Source organism: Pelobates fuscus, chromosome 4 (assembly GCF_036172605.1).
Source record: "Pelobates fuscus isolate aPelFus1 chromosome 4, aPelFus1.pri, whole genome shotgun sequence".
In the NCBI taxonomy this organism is placed as follows: Eukaryota; Metazoa; Chordata; class Amphibia; order Anura; family Pelobatidae; genus Pelobates; species Pelobates fuscus.
In genome coordinates this window covers 166,055,333-166,081,291 of record NC_086320.1, presented here as the reverse complement: position 1 = coordinate 166,081,291, position 25,959 = coordinate 166,055,333, and the positions used below count along the sequence as shown (strand labels likewise).

Genomic DNA, 25,959 nt, shown 5'->3' with positions numbered 1-25,959 from the left:
CTATTCTACAGCGAAGCTGTTCAAATGATTAGACCTCCAATCAGTTTATGTAAATGCATTGTTTCCACCTACATTTAGATATTGTTCAATATGATGTGCCTGGACATTTTTCTGCATGACACCTTATGATTTAGCCAGATTCTCTATTAACCACACATGATCATTTCATACGTGAGCAAATGAATCAGGAAACCTTTTTACCAGCTATTCTGTTTAAAGACCAGTCCTTGACCTACTCATTGCATTTTAAAAAGCACTTTATATAATGTATTGAAGGTAATAAGAGGCAAAAGTGAGATGGGGTAGACAAATGTTTGTAGGTGCTTCCCTCTCTAGGGAGGAAAGCTTTAAGAACTTTATGGCACAGAGCATGTGTGTATACTAAATGTAGTCACTAGGTGTCATGGTGTGCTTAGTATCCAGTTCATTTACCATATCCTCATGTACAGGAACTGATGAAGCTCTGATAAGTGGAAGAACTTTATAGGTGAAATTGCAGGTTGTTGCTGCTAAGTTGAGTGAAACGGAGCTGCTTGAAATGTGAGTTACAAAATTCACACCTATTGCTGTAAATGGGTGTTACTAGGGTACACAAAGTATTTCACGTGGGAGCTCATTGAATACCACATACTATTACTTTGTTTACCAATGCGTCATTATCGAAGATTTCTAACAAAAAAAAAAAAAACCTAAACTTTAGTACTATACGTTCAGCTAATTAAAATGAACGATTTATACAATTGTATTATACGGGCCATTTGTAATGATTTTCTGACATATTACTGGAAATATGAGTAGTCCGTTCATATTTTGCATAAAATGTTCCAAATACAGAACACCCAAAATCCAACAAACAGAAAGAAAACAAACCCAGACAATTTTTATACAAAGTATTTTTTATATTTTAGATCAGAAACAGATTAGGAAAAATTCCCAGAATAAGATAGTTTTTCAGTTCAGCTCTTTTGGCCTATAATTTGAAGATCCCTTTGAACCACCAGCAATTCACATTTTGATACTAAAGAAGAAGCCATATGGAATGGAAGGCTAAAACCTACAAGGACAACATATGGGAAGGCTCAGGTATAAATCTGAACATTACTACATGTTTGTTATAGGTTCCCTATGATGGCATTTCAAATTGCCTTACATAGCTCCATTCAGGAAATAAGAAAATGGTGCACTTGTGTTTTCCATATAAAAAGATATGTTTTATTGGGGCTGATGTGCCTTTACCTCAGATGCTGGTAGTACATAACAGTACACAATAACAAAAAACATGTTAGATGGGCAACCATCTAAAGGGAAATCAGGGGAGAGGGGAAAAAAACCACGTTAACAGAAATATTGAATGTATGCCTCTCATCTTGTCACCCAAATACACTAAGGCACTTCACACCATCTTGGATTTGAGCAGAAAAAAACAACAACCCACCAGCAAATAAGTGTAAGTTTCTCTTTAGGCAGAGTGAAAGCTCTGCCTTGTGGTCCATAGTAGTGGCATTATTGACTACATCCGGAGATGTTTTTGAAGAAGAGGTCTGTGGTATTTTCAAAAGATAAAACCAAGACACCTACTATTTTTTTCCTTCAAGTCAGGTGTCTTTTGTAGAACACCAACAAGCTTAGCTGAAAATCACTTTAGCAAATTCAGTGTTCCACCAAAAGTACTGCATGGGTAGAATTCAATAATTGTTTGGCCCAGTCAGGCAGCACAAACCCATAGGGTTTAGCATGGTCTTATAATTCATCTTTAGAGTGACGTACAACGAAGTTCTGCAGAGTTTCAAGATCTCTGGCACCTTCATGCTCATCGACTTTTTCCCCAGCACGGAAAAGTATCAGTGATGGATATCCACGAACCTGTGTAATAAGATAAAATGGGAAGGGGAGGATTAAAATAAAGTCATAAACACAACCTTTTGTCATTGCAATATCCAAGAGTACATTGTAACCAAGCATCACTGCTCTACAGCAATAAGCATCATAGTGCGGTCTCCAGTATATTAGAGGGGCACTCCACTGACCAAAAAAATAAAATAAAAAAAACCAAAAATATACACCAATGTTTAGTAGATCTATGCCCAATGTAAACCTGCATGCAAGCTGTAGTTATCTTGTGTGAAGCCTTTGAGCTGTATTAGTAAGTCTGATTAAAAAGCCACAGAAAAATCTGGGCTAGGGAAAAAGGTGAAGACTTGCAATAAGAAGTCTTTACAAGGTAGCTGGTGCTCTAAGCAATTGATTGCCTCTTGGGTATAGCTCCACGGAGTTAAACCACCAAGGACTTAACAGGATGGACTGTCAAGCTCAGTGCAACACTTAATTTCTAAATGTGCCAGTGGTTATTGAAAACTGCATGGCGTCCTTTTTATTTTACAAAACTTTACACAAAGCACCTCAAGCTAAAGTGTTTGAAATGTTCCTCTAAATGTATTAAGTCTGACATTACAGTAGATTTGTCTTGTATTACAATTTTGTAAAAAAAGACGTCCCCTTTTAAAGTGGGATATTAATGAAATATTTGCAAAATTGTGTGCCATTCACTAGTTTAGTTTTTCATTCCTAGTAGAAAAAACAGAAAAAAACGAAAATTTTGCCAAACACTTAAATATCAAGAAAGCAGAAATATAATAAACAAAGCAAACACCATAAGACTGCTAGTAATAATTTAACTAGACATGCAAGTAACCAGACAAACAAGGATATCCTGCTTTGCATTTTGCCAAGCAGTTTCCAGTTGTTTCCAACAATCATGACAAGATTTATTTTTCATATAAAAAAAAAAAAAAAAAAAAAAAATTTGAGGACTTTATCTCCCAGTGGAACCAGATTTGTTGCACAGAAGGAGGTGGTAAATACAGTTCTCCCACACATACTGCAGATCACTAGATTTGACACTCAATCTCAAAGTTCCATTAATGAAGTGTTACATCCATCGTACAGAAGGAATACAAAGTACAGATTTAGTTTTTTAAAAAGAAAGATGTATTTGGGTTATCATTGATTCAGTCTACAAGGACGGTGGATTCCCTCAGATTTCAACCCTTAATACTAAAATTTCCTAAAGGTTTGGTTATTAGACTGTTCTAATGGTCTTCTTGAACTTCAGTAAAATAATTATAAAAAAAAAAAACACAAAACAAAAAAAAAAGAAAAACACTTTAGAAATCATTTTAGAAAATCAGCTTCTTTGCAGCAAGGCCAAACAGGTTAAAGTGCTTTAAACACTGCACGCATCATAAAACAAGCCAACACTACTTGGAGATTCAGAGTAGGATTTCTAATATTATATCCTATCAGGTGGATACACATGTGTCAAGACTGGGCACCAAAAACTTTGTAACATCAGCTTCCAGATTTAGAGATTCACAGTGTATTATCACGAGAGCCACACACTTTAAATATTATATACATGCAAATATTTTTAACCCATACTTTGTCTTCATTGTAAGGAGAGTATGCATTTCAGGCAGGCACTACATTTGTACAACTGAAAATTATATGAAATCAAGGACAAAGCTCATTTCACCTTTTCCTGGCCTGGAATATTACATAGATATTGTGCAATACACATGAGAGAAATGTTAATCTAATTTTAAAAATAAATAAATGTCAAATTAGGCTCGCATTACTCATTTATAACAAACAAGCAATATGAATGAAGACTTACTGAAAATCTGTTGCAAAGGGAACGCTCCACTGTGCAGTCGACCTTGGCTATTTTAACATCACTCAAACCTGGAAAATCTTTTTTGGAAAGTTCATCCCATGTAGGAGCTAAATGCTTACAGTGTCCACACCTGGAAGAAAAAAAACGCAAATCTTATCAAATATAACTAGACACACATACCTTCTACAGACAGATGGCATTTAGTTGTGTGCGCGCGCACGCGCACACACACACGGTACAGGTGTATACTTTTGCAAGAGCAGTAGTGCACAAAAAAATTTCATAACATTCTTTACAAAAAAAAAACCACGACATTACAAGCAAACATTTAGCCTTCAGCTTAAGGAGACACTCAGGGCCGGCGCTACCTGTAAGGCGGACTAGGCAGCCGCCTAGGGCGCCCCTTGGGAAGGGGCGCCGCCAGGAGCGCCGGCCCCCCTAATGCTGCAGCCGCCCGAGCGCTCTGTAGAGAGCCTCAGGCGGCTGCAGCTTTGCCCGGGCTGGTGCGTCCATGAGGGCGCACCGCCCGGGCACAGCATGAGGAGAGGGAGGGGGCTGACAGGAGGGAAGCGCTCAGCGCTCCCTCCTGTCACTCCCTCTCTGTAGCGTGACCGAGCGCAGTATAGTCCGCCGGTACAGGGAGCATCTGTCTCCTGTACTCGGACGGACTAACAGGAAGTGAACACTGGTGTTCACTTCCTGTTAGTCCGCCGGGTACAGGAGACAGATGCTCCCTGTACCCGCGGACCATGATACAGAGCTCGGCCACGCTACTATAGAGGTAGGGGAGGGTGGGGGGAATAAATAGAGAGGGGGGGGGGGGGAGATAAATACATGGAGAGGGAGGGGAGGAGGAGAAATCAATGAAGAGGGGGGGGGAGAAATAAATGGAGAGGGGGGGGAGGAGAAATAAATGGAGAGGGAGGGGAGGAGGAGAAATCAATGAAGGGGGGAGAAATAAATGGACAGGGAGGGGAGGAGGAGAAATCAATGAAGAGGGGGGGGGGAGAAATAAATGGACTGGGAGGGGGGAGAAATAAATGGACAGGGAGGGGGGAGAAATAAATGGACAGGGAGGGGGGGAAATAAATGGACAGGGAGGGGGGGGGGATAAATGGACAGGGAGGGGGGATAAATGGACAGGGAGGGGGAGGACAGGGAGGGGGGAATAAATGGACAGACAGGGAGGGGAGAATAAATGGACAGACAGGGAAGGGGGAATAAATGGACAGGGAGGGGGGGAAATAAATGGACAGGGAGGGGGGGAAATAAATGGACAGGGAGGGGGGGAAATAAATGGACAGGGAGGGGGAGGGAATAAATGGACAGGAGGGGGAGGGAATAAATGGACAGGGAGGGGGAGGGAATAAATGGACAGGGAGGGGGGGAATAAATGGACAGGGAGGGGGGGGAATAAATGGACAGGGAGGGGGGGAATAAATGGACAGGGAGGGGGGGGGATAAATGGACAGGGAGGGGGGGGAAATGGACAGGCAGGGTGGGGGAATAAATGGACAGGCAGGGTGGGGGGAATAAATTGAAAGGGGGGGGATAAATTGACAGGGAGGGGAATTGACGGGATTAGGAGGGGGAATGAGAGTGACAACGGGGGAGACGAGAGTGACAAGGGAGGGGGAGAAGAGAGGGACACGCAGGGGAGAAGAGAGTGACAAGGGAGGAGGGGGGAGAAGAGAGGGACAAGAGGGGGGAGAAGAGAGGGACATGGGGGGAGAAGAGAGGGACATGGGGGGGAGAAGAGAGGGACAAGGGGGGTTGAGAAGAGAGTGACGAGGGAGGGAGAGGGGGAGAAGAGAGTGACAAGGGAGGGGGGAGAGATTGACATCCATCACACACACACAATGCACCCCTTGCACACAGAAAAACACACAATGCATTACACACAGACACACACACAAGCAATTCAACCCTTACACACAATGCATCCCTTACACACACAGAAACACACAATGCATTCCTTACACACACTCAATGCACCCCTTACAGACGCACACACTGCATCCCGTACATACACAGAAACACTCATTGCAGCCCTTACACATACAAACACAGATTCACACAATGCATTCCTTACACACATATCAGGACATCCTCTACTCCTGTGAACAAACTAATTGGTGGAACATGAAGGTGGACCCTGGGGCCCAGACCTTGAGCTGTGCAAAGGGCCTTAAAAAAAAATGGAGCCTTCTTCCTGTTCTCCCAGAACACAAACAGCCTCCAGAGAGCCTGTTCTACACCAGACCAGTGGAGCCAGACTGCAGGTAGAGCCCATCACCATCCTCATCTGATTGTAAGTAGGCAATCTAGTATATTATTCGTGGCACTAATCTCTAATTTACCTCACATTAAAGGGACACTTTAGTCCCCAGAACCACTGCAGCTTAATGTAGTGGTTCTGGTGTCTATAGCCTGTCCCTGCAGGCCTTTTAATGTAAACACGGTGGCACTGCAGCACTTGCGTTAGTTAACATGGGGCATTGTGATGTCATATCGGGGGGGGATGGGGGGCGGCAAACTTTACTTTTGCCTAGGGCGGCAAAAATCCTTGCACCGGCCCTGGAGACACTATAGTAGCTGAACAACTTCAGCTTAATGAGGTTGTTCAGGTAAGAACTATAGCTCCCTGCAGCCTCTCTCGTAAACACTATTTCCTGAGAAAATACAGTGTTTACATTGAAAGCTAGGAACACCTCCAGTTGCAGTCACTCAGAGTGAATCAGAGGGACTTCGGAGTTTATTCAGGCATAATATGCCTCCATCCACTCAGATCTGCTGTGCACAGCATCCTGTGATTCAGAATCTCCTCCCTCTGCATGCAGACACTGAACTTTCCACAGAGATTCATTGATTCAATTCATCTCTATGGGGGGGGGGGCGGGGCGGGGCCGGGCCGACTGGATGCCATCTGGATGGGCTCCGGCAGCAAATCGCCTGAAATAGCATTAAACATGGCCCAAAACCGCCCAAAAAAAAAAAAAGAAAAATATGCTGCATTTAAGGGGGGAAAGCCCCGACACCCGCCTGGTACCTGCAAGAAGCCGACCGAGTGGCAAGTGGGCAGAGAAGACTGGGTCTGGCCCACACGCGGCCTCGGAGCATCGGCCGCCATTGCAAGCAGCATGGCGCCGTGAAATGGCGCAACACAAGCATTCCTGGCATGGAGAGACCCTTGGCCGGGGCACGGCCCCGTTTCCCCCCCCCCCCGGCCGGCGGGGGTAATCCCGGCCCTGCGGGGACCGCGGACACCGAGGAGGGAGCTATTTATGTGGGACCCGCCAGCAGACAGACGCGAGAAACGGCTAACCCATGCGTGGGGGGGGGGGGGGGGGGACACCCTGCGCCCACCCTTTGACCCGTGGTGGTCGGAGCTGCGGACGGTCTGTCCGGATGGCCTGGGAGCCAACACCAGGGCCGCTCGACCTCCGGATGAGGTGGGCACCCGGAGGAACTTGTCCCCACCGCTGTGAGCCCGACGGGGCTTGGAGGTACGCACCTCCGGTGGACCGGTGGCCGCGGGGCCGTGCAGCTCTGGCCCAGTAGTAGCGGCCGGCGATGGGAGAGGCACACAGAGCGGACCTGGAACCTGCCGGGGTACTGGAGGTACGGGGGAGGTGCAGGGGACACTGGGCATGTGGACTCTTTGGGTGGAGGGGCCGCAAACGTTCAAGAAGCCCCCGAGTGCCCACCGGGCCGCGGTGCGTACGGGGGAGGCCTGGGACAATCTGGGGGGCCGTCTGGGGCCGAGCACCCGGAGAGATGGAGGGGCGCGGGCTACGTCCTGACCGGTGTGGGGGACCCGGACACGCCACATGACTAGGAACTGCTCCCACACAGCCAGCCAGACTATGCAACACATCCAACTGCACATAAAGCTTGGATGGAACGGTTAATTCAGTGGATGAGTTCCAATGGCCTTATCCGGTGCTTAAAGGATGCTGATAATGCCCAGGATAATTTTCATTAATCTGCAACTCGAATCAGTCTTGTTAAGGCTATTTATGTTAATGTTTCCTTCTGTAGTTTCTGCTCATGCTTTATATATATCAAAGCCCCCTAGGGCTCCTGCTTAATGCGGTTTATTTTTGTTGTTGAATACATAGCCAGACAGGTGTACCACATGATGTAGGTCAAAAGGCTAACCTTTCCCATTAGGACGACGCACGCTGCACAGGTAGCTACATGTTAATAGTACTGCGGTCACGACGACTAACTTAAAGAATAGGCCTTATTCATACCCAAGCTTACGTCACCTCTCGGGCCATACTCTGATTATAATGCAGCAAGGTATTGCCAACAGATGAGTGACCTCACAGATTAAGCACACACGGCAGCTTACTCTACGTTAACCGCTTTTTTACATATTAACGCCCTAAGTCCATACAGGCTTCAGTTAGCAATACAATTCCGTATTCATAAAATGCTGATACTTAAATTTAAACAAATAGCGCATTTGCTCAGATTATACAGCTCATGTTGTAATGCCTATAAGTGTACCCGTACTAAGTTTAGTATGTGTTTAAGTCTATGTTTTGATCATTATGCCTTTGCACAGGCGATAATCTGCATTTTTCCTTATACGCCAACAACTAGACCTCTACGCAGGCGACTGTTCACCTTAATGTTTGATGTACACTACTGCTTGAGCCCCTGCGTGGGCAACCGCTTGCCCTTTTCGAACTAGTTTGCAACATGCATTCCTATGTGAAACAATAAAAATATTTAAAACAATTCATCTCTATGAGGAGATGCTGATTGGCCAGGGCTGTGTTTGAATCATGCTGACTCTGCCCCTGATCTGCCTCCTTGTCAGTCTCAGCCAATCCTATGGGGAAGCTCTGTGATTGGATCAGGCTACCACATGTTAGCAGACTGCTTGTTTTTCTGACTCTAACAGCATGCAGATTTACAGCTTCAGGCTTGAATACAGTAAGAGTTTTACTATATTTATGGAGGCATGAGGGGCCCAGGGGGGCTAGATGGTGGTGTTAACACTATAGGGTCAGGAATACATGTTTGTGTTCCTGATCCTATAGTGATTCTTTAACGTTAAACTGAGGAAAAACAAACTGAATAAAAAAGGTACTGTAGCTTAAAGGCTCTATGTATTAATACTAATACTTACCATGGAGCATAAAACTTAATGAAGCTTACACCAGTAGCAACAGTCGAATCAAAGTTGTTTTCATTTAGAACCAAGACCTTTGACTGAAAAACAGGAGGAAAATTGTGTTACCCTAGGTTGCAAAGAGATGCCCAAATTCATGCCCTTTACATTCCTAATGTGGTATGTCGACTGGCAGTTCCCAGTCAATGCCCCAAGGAACTAAATGTAATCTGTTTAATTCACTGTTGCATGAAGTGTTTAGGAATATTAATAACATTGCCACATGCTTCAATACATACACAAATAGCAGTAAAATATGACTAATGATGATCCCTGTTTTTAATTCTGGGATTTAAAATGTCAGCAAAGATCACACAATATTCCGTTTTGAAAGGGTTTCTTCACTTTTCAGCAGTAGCTGATTTTTGTATAGTTGCCCATTCTCAGTCATTGCTGTGTTTTGAATTGAGACTATTCATGTCATGTTAATATTTTATGCAAACAGACCAGTCAGACACTAAAATCATATTGTGTAATGTGGATAAAAAGTTTCTCTTTGGAGAAGGCTTAATTTGATGGTTTTATTCTGGAAAGCACACAAAATCGAAAGTTTTTTTTACTTTGATATTGAATACGCATGCACACACACAACATAATTTTGTGATATGTGCATATTCACGTGTTTGTTTTAATTTATAAAAGTGCCACAATTTAAAAAAAAATTATCTATAGAAGATTTAAGTTTATACACATATACAGACAACAGAAGTATAATCAAATATATATCCATGTATTTATAGGTGCAAGGAACAGCACATCTTGCGGTGCATAACATTGTTGTAAGTTGCATTAGGAGAGCAGCAGGTACAACTATCAGAAAAGCGAGAGAGACCACTGTTCACACAATGTATAAGTAGACTGTCTAACTTCCTGAAAGGGGCCTTATGTGCACACAGAAGGAAAAAATATATATATATTTAAGTTCATGCTAAACCTGTGAGCTACAAAACCTCATTGCTCAGAGATTATGTGTTACTCACTTCCGTTTCAGCAGGCTTCTCCGCTTGTGGTGGTACTTCGTCAGTCTCCTTTTCTTCAGCAGCATTCAGTTGACTTTCTGCATATTCCTTAAGGGAATCAAGATCACGCTTTCCTTTGTACTGGTCAGCCTGCACCAGAACAAGAATTAAAAACATTCAACTTTAGGTAGGGGAGGAGAAGGGGACAAGAATTCAGAATCAAAATGATATATTACACAAAGGGTTTGAGGTGTGCAATAAACATACATATACAGAAAAATAGTATATTAGCTGCCATAATTTTAACAGGCAGATCAAGTTTTAGAATGCAATACAACATGAAGGGTCATGATATCTGATATGGTGAGTGGTGATATCTTCAATGAGCAATGAATGGGAAATTTAGAGATCACCTTCACATGTTGCTGTTCTGATCAGGGAGTTTAAGCCTTTCTGCTAGTATAACACCCAATACTAAATAAATTGCAGTGAAACTATACAACAACCCATAGGTTTTTGCAAGATTAAAAAAAAAAAAAAAAAAAATTACTAACAGGACCCATAAAAAACATGGTGCACCTTTTTAGAGCAAAGTATATGGTGTGATCAAAAAGGATGCATACAGAAAAACAGGAACAGGATAGGCATCTTAGCTAATTTGTATATTGAACTAGGAATTCTGGGATAATTATGGAATTATGACTTTATAATGTAATCTACTTAAACTTAGAGTTGCCCCACTGTGGCAATATTTTAATGCAAACCTACCTTTTCACCATTTCTAAACCACAGCAATGTTGGATAGCCACGCACTTGGTTTTGAGAGCACAACTCATTGTGTTGAGTACAATCAACCTGAAAAAATTAAAAATAGTTTTTTTTTGGTGCAAATATCACAATCACTCTTTGGCATGCAGTCTATCATTCCAATCTTTAAAAAGCGTAACCTCACAGGATGGGGGCTATATAATTATTGAACATAAAGGGAAACAAGTTTCAGAATGCTTAAATGTATTTGCAGTTGTACAGGAAATTGGAAAACATTGTTGATCCTGACTTGTACAAATCTCTTTACATGATCACTCGCTAAAATGTATTAAAGGGATCAGGCAACATATTAACCCCTTAAGGACACATGACGTGTGACATGTCATGATTCCCTTTTATTCCAGAAGTTTGGTCCTTAAGGGGTTAAGGTTACCATCAAATGTAAACTGAAGATACAGCAGGTTGAGCCAACAATTTCGCATTGATAGATACAGAGGCAGACAATGAAATCTGCTAGAACTCTGATGCAATAGCAGATAACTGGTTAAAGAAAATTCTGCTTACGGGATTGTAATGACCAAGTTAATTAACTCCGTTATGGTCAGAGCTCAGAACACAGTGAATTTTGGCATGCTGATGAATCTCAAGGTTTTAAAGGACAAACAGTAACAGAATGTGATCTGTGAAGCTGAAATCCAAAGCAGCATGTAATAAAAAGAAAGTGTAAATTGCGCAGTGCTCCGGATGGTCAGCACATCGTTATCTGAAAATTGCTGCACAAGGAGAGCAGAGGCTCTTTTGGAAGACTCCTTTTATCAATGCCAAGTATGGTTAGGTTTCGAAATTATTCATTTACCTTAGCGACTGTCACAGTTTTAGATTCCTGAAATGAAGATGCAAGTTGTTCCCAAACTGGGGCCAGAGATTTGCAATGCCCACACCATGGGGCAAAAAATTTGATAAAATGGCTTCCTGAAAACAAACAAAATAACTTTAAAATGAAAGCGTGTTATACACATTTATATGAGCAATGAAATAAGCTAATCTGGGAAATCTAATCATATTTAGGCAGCTGACAAATCACAGTACTTGGCCACCACCTGTTTAGTGTTGCAAGAGTTCTGCTTCATTAAACTTTTCACTTTGGGAATTTCATCCCATTCAGCTTTCGTTCCTCCTCGAAACTACATGCACTAACCCCTTAAGGACAGAGGCATTTGGCCACATTCTGAGCAAAAACAGAACCTTTAATTTGAGCTATAGGTTTGTTCCACCATAATTTAAGGGCTTCTCTTGCCTCCATACATTTAATATGAATATATATATTTTATTTATTTTAAATACAAAGCAGGCAAGCATTTAACATTCTTTATGCATACGTAACCCATTACAAGAGTGGTGATAGGGGTTGGTTTAAAAATGGGAGGAAATAAACAAAACCCAAAACTATTTTTACACATCCAGTGCAATCAATAAATAACTTAAAATGTATTAAAGGACCACTATAGGGTCAGGAACACAAGCATGTATTCCTGACCCTACAGTGTTAAAACAACCATCAAGCCCCCCATGCCTCCAAAAATATAGCAAAATCTTACTGTATTCGAAGAATTTACATTGCCATAATACAGACTGGGGGCTGTGTGCGGTTACTTACCTCTCCTGCAGCTATAGTCAGCTCCCTCCTCCTCCGCGGCGGTCCGTTCAGCACCTCTGTCAGCTCCCAGTGTAAGTCTCGCGAGAGCCGCGGAGTCATAGTGCGGCTCTCGCGAGACTTACAGTGTGAGCTGACAGAAGAGCTGCACGGACCAGCGCGGAGGAGAAGGGAGCTGACAGGAGCTGCAGGAGAGGTAAGTGCTCTCTGCCAGCCCCCTTCCCCACCACTGAACTGCCAATGCCAATGCCAATGCACCACCAGGGGAGGAGAGCCCCCCTCCCTGCCATGTATCAAGCAGGGAGGGGGGACGGAAAAAAAAAAAAAAATTAATAAAATTTACAATAAAATATAACAAAAAAAATTTAAAATAAAAAAAAATATTAAAAATGCCCACCCCCCACCAAGGCTCTGCAACACACACACACTGCTTTCATATACACACACAGCAAATAAATATTCAATAAATATAATTTTTTTAGGATCTAATTTTATTTAGAAATTTACCAGTAGCTGCTGCATTTCCCACCCTAGTCTTATACTCGAGTCAATAAGTTTTCCCATTTTTTTGGGGTAAAATTAGGGGCCTCGGCTTATAGTCGGGTCGGCTTATACTCGAGTATATACGGTAAATAAATATAACATTAAATCTTTATTGAAAATAACTATCACAGCAAACAAAAAGCAAATAAAGTGGAAACTAGTGCAAAATGAAGGGCAATTAAGAGAGGGAACCAGAGTGTTCAATTAGAGAGATAATTTATGTCAAAGGAGACTTCAGCAACTAGCTTACAACCACTTTATGTTCCTCAAAAGATATCAATATTAGTCTGGAATGTGTACAGTTGAGCAATAGTGGATACCTGTGGCAAATCAATGTGCCGTTAGAAATTTGCACTGTAATTGGAGAGCTAATGACACCAAAAGTTGCCACAATTATGGTACCCAAAAACTGAATAGTAAAGAAGCCCATAGGACACAGATTCCCCAAAAGTTCACACGACTCTTAATCAGGTAATCCCCAATAGTCTCTGCCCACCAACCATGCACCATCTTCTAGTGTGTATATAGAATACGTGCAATAGAGATATATCGATCTATATAATTTGGCAGAGGTCTTAGTACTATTAAGACAAATGACTTAACACGATTTGGTGGTAATGGTTTGAGTGAGTGAGTGTTCACAGCTTACTGTAACCAAAAATAATTTCTAATTGTCCCAGATCTCTGAATTCGAGAGATACACTTTCTTTAATACACATACCCTCTGCTACATGATCCTTGAAGTTTTCTGCTGTGAGTTCATATAAGCCTTGCTTGGGTTCTGGGGCCTTTGGAACTTCCTCCTCAGTTGATGGTTTCTGTGAATATAAAAATTAAACATTTTAACAATGAAATTTATTTTTTGTTTTAATAAAAATTTGATGCAGTTTTGTTTCCAAGCCAATTCTTTTACTCAAAGTCTTCACAAACAGTGTTTTAAGCATGATCACACTATAAATAAAATATTCATAACAAAGATTCGAAACAGGCATATGTTATGGTTTTAACACTAGTATTTAGCACCGGAGCTGCAGATCTTGGAGACAGTCTGGAGGTTGATATGCAAATAAACACCTGTGCAATGATATTTTGGATGGAATAATACAATTTCTCGCTTCTGCTCCCCTCCCATTATCCTCCTTCCAAAAAACACCAAGATATAGTATATTGTTCTATATACACACACACAAATGTATATTGTCTAGAGAGATGACAAGTTTCAAAGAACTCCTTTGCAAGTTTTATTTGGTCTGTCCTGCTTGATCTTCCTTGGGCCCAGGGGAAGCAGGTCATAGGGGAGAAGACAAAAATGCATGCCTGGTCTTTTATCGAAATGGAGATTAAGCACTCAAGAGGAGATTATTGGCAATAGGGAGAAATGCATCTTTAAAATATTTTACCAGGAAGGATGTATTTAGAGTTCTCCAATTTTCAAGTTTGTACTGGGCAAACAAATACTGCATTGTTACAATAGGGTACAACAGGATATGACAAATACAAAATACACAACATATGTAAATTTTATTTCTTAAAGGATTTTAGGCTGGGGCAGATGTGAAAGTGTCAGGGAGGTTATTCCACAATTGCCGTGCTCTGTAGGAAAATTATTTTGGAGCCGCTTTTTGTATTGAGGTAGACTAAATAAAGTGCTGGTACTGGATCGGAGGTTATAGAAGGTGGGCAGGGACAGATTAATAGCCCATTGAGCCTGGTGCTGACAGTTATGATGGGCCCAATTACAGAATTTTAATCGATAGCAAACACTAAACCAGTTATACCTCACCTGGTGGAGGTGGTGCTGAAGGGAAGCACACAGGCTATAGTTATAAGAAAACACATACCCTATGCTAACCTCTCACTTTCATCTGTCAAGTAAATCCATGCACCCTAACAGCAGTGTCTGGTGAAGCAGTGTAATGTGAATCATGTAACCAGAACCACCCAAAGAGACAAACATGCCCAAAAATGGGGCATGCCTGCATGAAGAATTAGATGGTCAGATTTGCGTGAATGCACATCAGGCTGCCTGCCAATCAAGCAGGATGGCCAACCAAGGGCCTAGTGTGCAGATAGCACCCTGAGCTTGGCGTAAATGCATCTAATGATGCGCTAGCTTTACGCTTTCTAAGTACTGGCCCCTAGCAATCATTGGTCCACTCCTCTCCTAACCTTCCTACTAGCAGGCAGAAGCTCCTGTTATACAGTCTGGGACAGAGAAAGTGTATGTAGTGAGTGTAAAAGAAAGGGAACATGCCACAGTGTTAGAGACTGAAGCAGCAAGAGCATTTACAGTGCGCAAAGTCAGCTTTACCTTAACTAATTCCATTGTCAGTCAGTCCACAACAGTTTTGTTCCCCTACATCTCTTTTAAGGTTCCATACTTAAGCAAGAGCATGTGAACAGCAGCTCCATCAGCCCCTATGTTAATCCCACCCTGAAGGTGAGAACAGCCAGAGAGAGCATTCTACTCTTGTAGGGTGGGAGCGTCTCAGATGACATGAGATCATTTATGGATGGCCTTACATGCAGACCTGATCACTATTTTGACAAGTCTATTTTCCTTCAAGATAATGGTCTCTTTAAACTAAAGATGGGTTTAACCCCTTAAGGACCAAAATGCTGGAATAAAAGGGAATCAGGACACGTCACACATGTCATGTGTCACTAAGGGGTTAAAATACTAGTGGTGGTTCTAGTTATTTATTTTACACAAAATAAATCCTGTTTTTGATAATGCACTAATCCCGTCACTCTTTTCCCATAAGTTTTGAAATTTCTGGAAATTTTCCAGAAATTTGTTTTTTGTAGACAATTGATCCACTGTCACGAGAGAGAAAAATAAATAAATACAACTATAAAACTAGCTTATCAATGCACAGAAGAGGAGGTGTGGCACACTGCAATATGCAGATCCCTTAATTCCATGAAGGATGTAAATAGACTAACCATTTTGTGGCACCTAAATTTGCCATTTACCATGCACAGTGTGTGCGTGGAAGAGGCAGATATTTGTCGCGAAACACAAACCTGGCTATAACCCAGAACATCACTACCCAGTTACAGGTGTAAAACAAACACCACCAGCATGCATACTCTTTCAGTTAGGAGGAAACTAGTATGGCAAACAAAACAAGTCAACCTTTGAGATAGATCATCCCCAGGAAGGGGACAACCGCAGGACAGGAGGAATGGTAGTGTGATTGGACTGCATACTACACGAAACCAACGGCATCCTGGATCTACCCTCTTTTATAGACTGGTTGGGGAAACCTTTAGATGCAAGACATCACCTTTAAAGGTTTTAAGGATTTGTCCGTCCAGGTCCAAGGAGAGTAAATAACAATAGTGAATACAGCGATAATTTCTATTCGTTTTACAGAATAAATAAATATATGGTACTTTACAAGGAGACCGATATGGATAGATGTCTGCATGTAGACAGGCAACGACATGCTTGCCGCAGAGAGTAGGTAAAGCATAAAGCTTACTACCAGGAAAAAGTTTTCATTTACACATACTTCTGGTTCTTCGTTTACTGTCTGGAGCATCCAGTTTTCCAGAGACTGAAAGTCCCTTACTCCCTGGTACTTCACAGCTTCTTGGCCTGCTTTAAACAGCTTCAGACTGAAAGACAACAATAGAAGGAAACATAAGAAACTAGAAATGTGATTAGAAACAGAAATTGGCACGCAACAGATATCTGCTACAGGAAAGCAATTATACACACGTTTCATTTACACAAAGGCAATTAAAGACACGCCACTAAACTAGATTAGTGGATCTAAGGAAGGGGTTATGTATAGAACAGGGGACAAAATAAAGGAACCACATTAATTGCTGCAGAAAATATCCTGGCTCTAGTAATGAAGTCTGCTGCAACTAAATAGTGGCTCAGATACCACAATACATTCCTGGTTTCCCAGCTAAAAACCAAAAGCATTGTTCACTTGGCACCATATGTTTGCAAGAAATGAGCAGAGACCTCACAGTAAAAATAAAATTCAAAAGTTAAAAAGTAGTATCACCAATATGTAAAAAAACCAAAACAAAACAAAAAACAAAACAAAAAACAAAACAAAAAACAAAACAAAAAACAAAACAAAAAACAAAACAAAAAACAAAACAAAAAACAAAACAAAAAACACAAAACAAAAAACACAAAACAAAAAACACAAAACACAAAACAAAAAACACAAAACAAAAAACACAAAACAAAAAACACAAAACAAAAAACACAAAACAAAACACAAAAAACACAAAACAAAAAACAAAAACACAAAACAACTACTGATGCACTTAGTGGATTAAATATACGTTGATCAAACAGTTTCCAAAGTCTAAAATGGAAGGAGTTTACCAAGCTCTGAACACAGGCTGCTAATTCACAAAAACAGTGCTAAAAATAATGGATATAACCGTATGTAGAGGATATTGTTGTTGCAACTTCTGCATAACAGACCCTCACGCTAATCTCCGTTTATATTCCAATAGTGTAAAGTTTTTAGAACGCTTTGTTAGAGGGGAAAAAGTGACTTTATAAAACCAGGCACATATTTCGAGAAGATTGCATAGTGAGCAAACGTGCACCCACGTAAACCTATCCTGAAAAGTTGCATTGTTGGGATATTTAAAGATTTAAACTATTCTGAAATAATACGTACATAGCTGAGCAGACAGGTTTCTAAACCAGGGTGAGTTTTTGAAGGCACTATAAAAAAAAAAATACATTTAAAAAAAAAAAATCACAAAGTGCTTTAACTATATTGAACAAAAATAAGTAGATGAATTCTCAAAATCTGAGTAACTTTCAGTTTTGTTTATACACACTGATATTTGCATGATCTATGTATTGTAATGACTTGGCAGTATAGCTTCACAAAAAGACTTCAAATGCTGAAATTAAAAAAAGGAATCGGTCTGAACATGAAAGTGTGTTTGTGGCAAGGCACCTGTAACCTAGTATAGGTTTCAAACTCTTTTGGGACATATTCTGAATGAGGCCAAGTAGAGAATGAACGGATATGTGGCAGATACTGGTTGCTTTCATGAACTATTTTATTAAAAAAAAAAATAATAAATAAATATTTATGGTTGTAGGAAATGCAATTTCCAATTATTCCTCTAATATATATATATATATATATATATATATATATATATATATATATATATATATATATATATATATATATATATATATATATATATATATATATATATATATATATATATATATATATATATATATATATATATATATATATATCCCAGTTTCATGCATTAATTTTTCCATGCCTGTCCCAAAAGGTCTAGCTGCAGTATGAGCAGCCTATGCTTAAAAAAATAAATAAAATAATGTGTGATGGGGGTGGGGAGAAGGATGACATGTTCTGTTGACTAATCACCGATGTGTAGCTGTGCTTGCTAAACAATGACCTACTGATGTTTTTAGATACAGCCACAGGTGATAGAATTTAATGTCACATAAATTTCGTCTTGCACAGGATTTGATTTGCACTTGTCCTCTTGACGTAAACCTATCCATGCCCCGGCATACTCCAACCAACCATAAAAACATAAATAAATAAAATCAGCATGCAGTCTGAAATAGACATTCGGTCACTAGAAGAACTTACGTTGGATACCCACGAACACCATTTGCAGAGCAAACTGACTGATCCACTGTACAATCCACCTTGGCAACATAGACTGGAGGCTTTTCCATATTGTTGTACTTGTCGCCTAGGTCATTCCAGGTTGGCTGTAAACGTTGGCAGTGCCCACACCTGTTAAAAAAAAATAAAAAAAATTCTATTTATTCAGTAAACATTGAAACTAGTGATCGTCACCAGTATGACAGTTTGGGGTACTCCTCCAAAAGAACAGATTAAATCCTTGGCTCTGCCCACAGTGTCCTATTTTATAACTCTTTTACAAATACCTTTATTTAATGGAAGACAATTTAGGATAAAGAAACAGCGATAAAGATCTCCCAGATTCTTAAATGCATCCTACAGGGTTATTAACTAAAGTGAGAAAGCCAAGTTAACTTCAAATTTAAATGACACCATAGCTGAACTGAAAGCATAGCTGACTAACATTTTTTCAGTCCAGCTATTTTAACCTTAAAGGAACACTACAGTGTCAAGAATACAAACATATTGCGTTGTAAAAAACATTGAGGTGGTGACCCCCTCTCCCTTCAGAGGAGTAAAAGGTGAGTTTACTCACCTTATTTCCAACACAGGTCTTATAACAGCTTGCTCCGCTGAAATCAAATTTGACTGTTCCAGGCAATCCAGTAGGAAAGCATTGGGAGGCTATTGCTCATGCACATCAAATCACTTTGCGCCCATCATGATCTCCTCGTAGAGATGCATTGAATAAATGCATCTCTATTAGGAATATTGGGTGCCTCCATGCAGGGGGTGGAGATACTGAATGTCAATGCTACACACTGTGCAGCTCTGACCCAGAAAGCACCTCTAGTGGTGTCTATAGGTGTTACTAGGCAGTAATGTAAACACTGCCTTAAGCTGTAGTTATTTTAATGACTATAGTGTCTTTTTAAATTCACTTAGAATTCTTATTTAAGTAAATAACCCTGGTAAGATTTAGAAAATGCCATCCATCTTCAAAGTCACACTTCAAAATGCAAAAGGTATATATGATTATTTCTAAATCTGTTTTTTTCCCCTAACATAGGGTTAATCACGAAACTGAGAATGAATAGGAAAATTTCAAATTAAATGCTCAAGTACCCAGACTGGTAGCAAAATAGTATTGTATCAGTTCAGAACAGGCTTCATATTAAAAGGTCAAAATTGCAATATTCCCTGCAATTCTTACAGCAAAGTGTACAATTCATATTTCCTTCAACAGATTCTTAATAAAGTATGTGAAGATAGACCATGTGTTTCCATAAATGTCCTGAATATACAGTTTATATCTTTCAGTTTCAAGAGACCAGTCCCGCTGCTTCACACAGTGTACACCAGGGATGATATTCCATCAGTCATATACTCTTAATTTTACCATCCAAACTACATATTAAAATGCAAGCACAGTCTACAGAAAAAATGTGAACAAGTTAACTCTAACAGGATTATTTACTAAAGTAAAAAACAGTCAGGAATTCAAAGTGAAGTTTAAATTTCAGGTCAAAGTACATAAACTGAAGGCATATAGGCCTGGAGAATTTTCCAGTTAAGCTATTTTGACCCCAAATTTACAATTCATTTTAAATTCACCTTAATTTCCCAACAATTCCCAATTTTAGTGAATAACCCCATCACAGAATTATTCACTAAACGGAGAATTGGGTATTCAAAGTGAATTTCCAGTAAGTGAATTTCCAGTTTTAGGCCAAAATAGCAGAATTGGAAAAGTCCTCCAAATCAGCTATGCTTTCATTGTGGCTAGTTTGGCCCTAAATGTGAAATTGACTTTAAATTCCCAATAATTCTTACTTCAGGGATTAACCGTGTGAGACTGACAGATTGATATTACAAACACTGCTATAGCTTTAAAAAGAATTAAAGGGTTAAAGCAAGCAATCACACCGCTTCAGTTTTTCTACATTTTGCTATAAATTTCTCAAAACAATCTGGTCTGACTGAGATTTTACTCTTACATCCACACACTGCTCAATAATCTATTGCATATACACATCTATCCAGTATGTAAATCGAGGAAGACTGACTCATTTGCAATAGAAGGGTGTTTAACTTCCCTATAAGCACCACTCTAGCTTTTCCTGGAATCAAATAACATTCCAGTACCACGCCTCTAAAACCCCACAAGCAAACAGACAAATGCATGAACAGAAAGCCACGTCAGCACCTCACACCCATTTGCCTCATCATCCAAGAACAAGGGAGCTCAAACTAAAACCAGTCATCATATAAAGTCCCAATTAGTACACAAAGCAAGCAAAGTCTTCAATTGGTTTTATATAGAACCCCTTCTATCCCAACATAAAATACTGACAGCTCTGATTATTTCCAATAAACTAATTCCATAGTTTTACCATATTTCTACGCAGTGAGAGATTACGGATACTACTGGGGTAGGATTCTGTTAATACACTTACAGAGTACTCAGCAACAACCTAAACAAGGGGTAAGCCACCTTTAGCACTTCAAATGCTGTGGACTACATCCCCCACAATGCTCTTAGAGATATAAGTCCTAAAGCAACAGGTTCTGGAAATAGACTGAGCTTAACGAATAGTATTTTAGCACAAAAATTGTGTCTACTTTAATTTTTTCATGGTTAAACTATACAATTGAATCTAAAAGATTGTGACGAGCTTAAACTACATTTTTAAACATCTGTCTGCTACATAATGAGGAATTTAAATTATACTGTATGATACCAAATCCACAAATCTGCCACTTTTTAACTAGGCCTTTCTTTATAAAGGGAATGCCACTACTCTAGACTGTAAGTGCCTTCAAACAAGGTTCTCAAGCCTATTTTCCATTTATAATAGTTTGTTTCTTAATTACAGTTCTATCTCCACTAAAAAAAAAATATATATATATATATAGTAAAGCACTATAGGACATGCAGGCACTATATATAGATGTCAATAATAAAAAAAAAAAATCAGATTAATGATAATGCCCCTTTAAGATGTGATATTTAATAGACTTTTGCACAATTGTGATTCAGCTAGTTCAAACAAATGTACGGTAATCGTTTTTAATCCACACCCAAATAAATATGTGAGTCTAGGATTTACCTCCGAAGTCTTATTCATGGAACACAACTCCACGTATAAATCCCAGATTGATTGATTCATCTGGTTGTGGATTAAAATGAATTAGATTAGTGCAAATCAGCAGAAATGCATTTGTGCACAGGTCTAATATTTAAGCCTTTCAATCTATAATTTAATATAAATTGTATACATGTTAATTACAGGCAGCTGGACTGAGGCTAGTCAATAGGGCGAAGTGTAAAAATAAAGTTTGCTTTTTTGGTCTAGTTCTTGTGAGAAGCAATATACATCAACTAAATATAAATTTAGATTTGCAATTTACAAACTAAATAGATACTGCTTGAGCTGGGATAATAGCAACCATTTGATAACACAAGGTTAGTGTTTCCTGGTACACCACATTTGGTCACTTTAAACTTTTTTGCAGGACATGAAGAGTTCTACTGTGTGGTAAACCATAGTCATATGCTGGAAAGGGGTATCAATTGGGTACGTTTTTTTTTTATTTATTTTATTAATTCCCATCCTATAAGCATATTAATGATGCATACTGTGGGCCTACACTTTTCACATAACACCCATCACAATGGGAGCAAGAACATGAATCTGGCAGCCTATGTGCACACAAAGTACAGCTGGGTTTTTGTTCACTAAACTGTGACATTGAAAACCACCACTGAAAAATATAGGCCAAAATAAATTTGAAAAGACAAGTCTGAACCTATATTATGTAAATCTGCTTTCAGTTCTCCATTTAGTGAGCAATACTTAGAGGTATTCACTAAACGGTCAATTGACAAATTCTAAGCCAAATATAAAGCTGGACAGGGTTCCACATTGTTGCCCAAATGTTCAATGTCTCTACGGAATTCCTACTTTAGTTAATAACTGACTGTAAAGCAGGAGTTACATCATGGATAATCCCCACATACATAATAGTGTCACTAAGCCTTCCAATCAATATAAAACCCAAAATTTGCACAGTATAATTTTGTATGAACCAAAGCCAACTATAACATTATGACACAAGTATCCTTATCTACTGGACACAAGCCCTTGAACATACCCACAAAATGTGGAGTGAAAACACGGAGTTTTATCAGAGAGGTCACAATCACTACCTGCTCTCTGTGTACAAATAAAGATAGGAAAGGCATTACTGAACCTTACTCCACCAACATAAGTGCAATGATCCAAGTAAAACACGATATTGGGGAGACAGCCATACAAAATGTAGCAGAGATTCGACCCTTTGGAGGGGGGGGGGGGGGGAGGGGAGGAATTAGTGGCTTTGAGCCAGACAGTGCAATGATTAACATTGTTGAACGATAGAAGCACAATTCAATGGTTGTTCAGTAAAAAGAGCAATCCTATAGGAGTTCTATAAGTAAAGCAATCACCATGGAAACCAATGGAATGTCCATGGTAATTGCTCCACTCTTTCACCAGAACCGCTGTGCCTACTCCAATCCCTAGGCAGACAGACAAACTAAAGCCAGGCTTCCCCAAACTCCGGCCCTCCAGATGTTGCTGAACTACAACTCCCATAATTCTATGAATGAAATAGAAAGGCTGAGAATCATGGGAGTTGTAGTTCAGCAATATCTTGAAGGCCGGAGTTTGGGGAAGCCTGAACTAAACTTACTGATGTGGAATTTAACAAAGAGCGACTTGGTCATGGCCTTTAAAATATTACCGGTCATAACTGCATTTATAATCTGGATCACATAAAATGAGACTTAATTCACTGCGGGCTCTGGGTCTGGATTGTATTTAGCCAACAGGGAGAATGCAGTGCTTGCTATGAGGTCAGCGGGGAAGGAGGGAGCCCCCAGTTAAGTTCAAATTACAGTGCAGGCCTGAGAAACCCAGTGAGTGTCCTGTGCTAGAGAGGCATGGGTTAAATGGACTGTTCGACCCTACCTACTGCCCATAATGTGTCATCCCCGGTTAGAACAATGCAGCCCTAAGCTGGACCCATTCATCCCCCCCCCTTAATTATACCGAATACGAGGGGCTCATTACCAGGGGGCGAAGAACATGATGAAGTGAGGCGCCTCTTTCACTGCATGGCTGAACATCTCGGCCGAGTAGAGGTGTTTTCCGTGAGGGTCCTCATCGTCCTCCTCCTGCTCCCCGAATACCCCAACTAGGAGCACCACCCCCAAAAACACCGTACACCAGGCCCGGAGCATCGTTACCGGCAGCAGAGAGAAGACACCGCGGCCTGATCTTGGGGAGAAGGAGGAGGAAACAGACTGACTGAACAGAGGAGGGCTTTATCATACCACGGGGACAGGAGGAGGGGGAAGAAACTCAATTATTGCATGAAGAAGCCTCAGGTACTAAATCAAAGGTGACCCACGGGCTGAGGCAATCAATTGTGCCCTCCCCCCCGTGAAGACCCAGTTTGATGCCCCCTCATTATTCCAGCTTACTGAAGGGGGTTGTTCACTAAACTGTGAATTGTAAAGAGTGATATAGAATAGATTTTATGCAAAATAGCACAGCTGAAAAATGTCTTGGAAACTGTAAACTTTTACCAGTTTGTCAGTTATGGATTAAAAATGGCAATTCCTTTTAATTTCTTACACGTTTCCCAGTTTGGTAAAAATTGGGGAAGGGTGAAAATTGATTAAAGAATTTAAAGTGACAAGTGATAATCCATTAAAAAAAAAAAAAAAAAAAAAAAGTTCAAAATCTCCACGACTGACTTCTCTGTGCAGCCCTCCACAGTTCTGATTACTTTTGTCCAACCTAATGCTTTTTACAGAGAAGTAGTGCATCCAAGGTGAAAAGCACTGAACACATTGAGCATGTGAAAATGTGAAAACCTCAAAAAATGTAAGGTATAAAATGACAACCACTAGAGATATGGTTTGCACAATTATAAACTTTGCTGATTGTCAGAAATGGCAATGTTTTTCAGAGAAAAGGGAAAACATCTATATACGAAAAACAGTTTATTAAGATGAAGTGGTTTTGGTGCATAGAAACTGTCCCTACAGTCTGGCAATGTTAAAAAAAAAACCATTACCATTTCTGAGAAATTTGGCTATAAACATGCTCCTAGTGTCTGTCAAACTGACATCCCCTAGACCAGTGATGGCTAACCTTTTTAGCCCGAGTGCCCAAACTGCAATACATGCCAACTTTTTTTCCCTCAAAGTGCCAACACTGCAATTAAACCTGAATACTGAGGTTTAATTTTAGAAAACACAACTCGTACAGTTGTCCGAACTAATTAACAACTTTTATTTTAAAAGAAGAACACAACAACAGAGAGTTCAATGATATGATATAAATAGATTATTATTATTATTATTATTATTATTGCCATTTATATAGCGCCAACAGATTCCGTAGCGCTTTACAATATTTTGAGAGGGGGGATGTAACAATAAATAAGACAATTACAAGAAAACTTACAGGAACAATAGGTTGAAGAGAACCCTGCTCAAATGAGCTTACAGTCTATAGGAGGTGGGGTATTAGAAACATTAGGATAAGAAATATCAGGTAGGAGTGAAGCAGAGCTGGAGAAGAGAGCAAAGCACTATCCCATAGGAGAGAGCAAGAGACAGGTATGTAAGGGAGAGATTACTCTGGGAGGCCATACGCTTTCCTGAAGAGATGGGTTTTAAGGCCCTTCTTAAATGATTGAAGACTAGGGGAGAGTCTGATGGCAGTAGGCAAGTTATTCCAAAGGAGAGGAGCCGCCCGTGAGAGGTCCTGCAAGCGCGAGTTGGCCGTACGGGTGCGAGCAGCGGTCAGGAGGTGGTCGCGGGCAGAGCGGAGGGTACGAGGAGGGGCATACCTCTGGATCAGTGAAGAGATATAAGAGGGGCTGGAATTGTTCAGTGCTTTAAATGTATGGGTTAGCACTTTGAATTGACTCCGATAGGATACAGGGAGCCAATGTAAGGACTGGCAGAGGGGCGAGGTGTGAGAGGACCGACTGGATAGGAAAATCAGTCTAGCTGCAGCATTCATTACAGACTGTAGCGGGGCAGTACGGCTTTTGGGGAGACCAATCAGGAGAGAGTTACAGTAATCCATGCGGGAAATTACTAGAGCATGGACAAACTCCTTGGTAGCATCTTGCGTAAGAAAGGGGCGGATGCGGGCTATGTTTTTGAGTTGGAACCTACAGGACTTGGCAACAAACTGGATGTGAGACTCAAAGGTGAGACCAGAGTCAAGTATGACACCAAGACAGCGCGCTTGTAGGGATGGACTTATGTGGATATCACTGACTTGAAGGGAGAGTGAGAGAGGAGGATCAGTATTAGGAGGAGGAAAGACAAGGAGTTCAGTTTTAGAGAGGTTAAGTTTGAGAAAGCGTGACGACATCCAGTCAGAGATGGAAGAGAGGCAAGCAGTGACACGTTGCAGGACGGCCGGGGAGAGGTCCGGTGAGGAGAGGTATATCTGACTATCATCAGCGTACAG

General features: G+C 40.5%; 1 protein-coding gene across 1 annotated transcript; it reads right to left on the bottom strand.

Moving 5' to 3' along the window:
- Positions 1-878: 878 nt before the first annotated feature.
- On the bottom strand, positions 879-23,780 carry TXNDC5 (thioredoxin domain containing 5). Its single transcript, XM_063451749.1, has 10 exons — positions 23,533-23,780; positions 18,419-18,568; positions 16,301-16,406; positions 13,504-13,600; positions 11,442-11,557; positions 10,586-10,672; positions 9,839-9,967; positions 8,817-8,899; positions 3,674-3,803; positions 879-1,863 (listed from the first exon to the last, which is right to left on the bottom strand). Exons 1-10 carry the CDS (start codon positions 23,700-23,702, stop codon positions 1,741-1,743), a joined length of 1,191 nt encoding a protein of 396 aa, XP_063307819.1. The 5' UTR covers positions 23,703-23,780; the 3' UTR covers positions 879-1,740.
- Between the last annotated feature and the right edge of the window lie 2,179 nt (positions 23,781-25,959).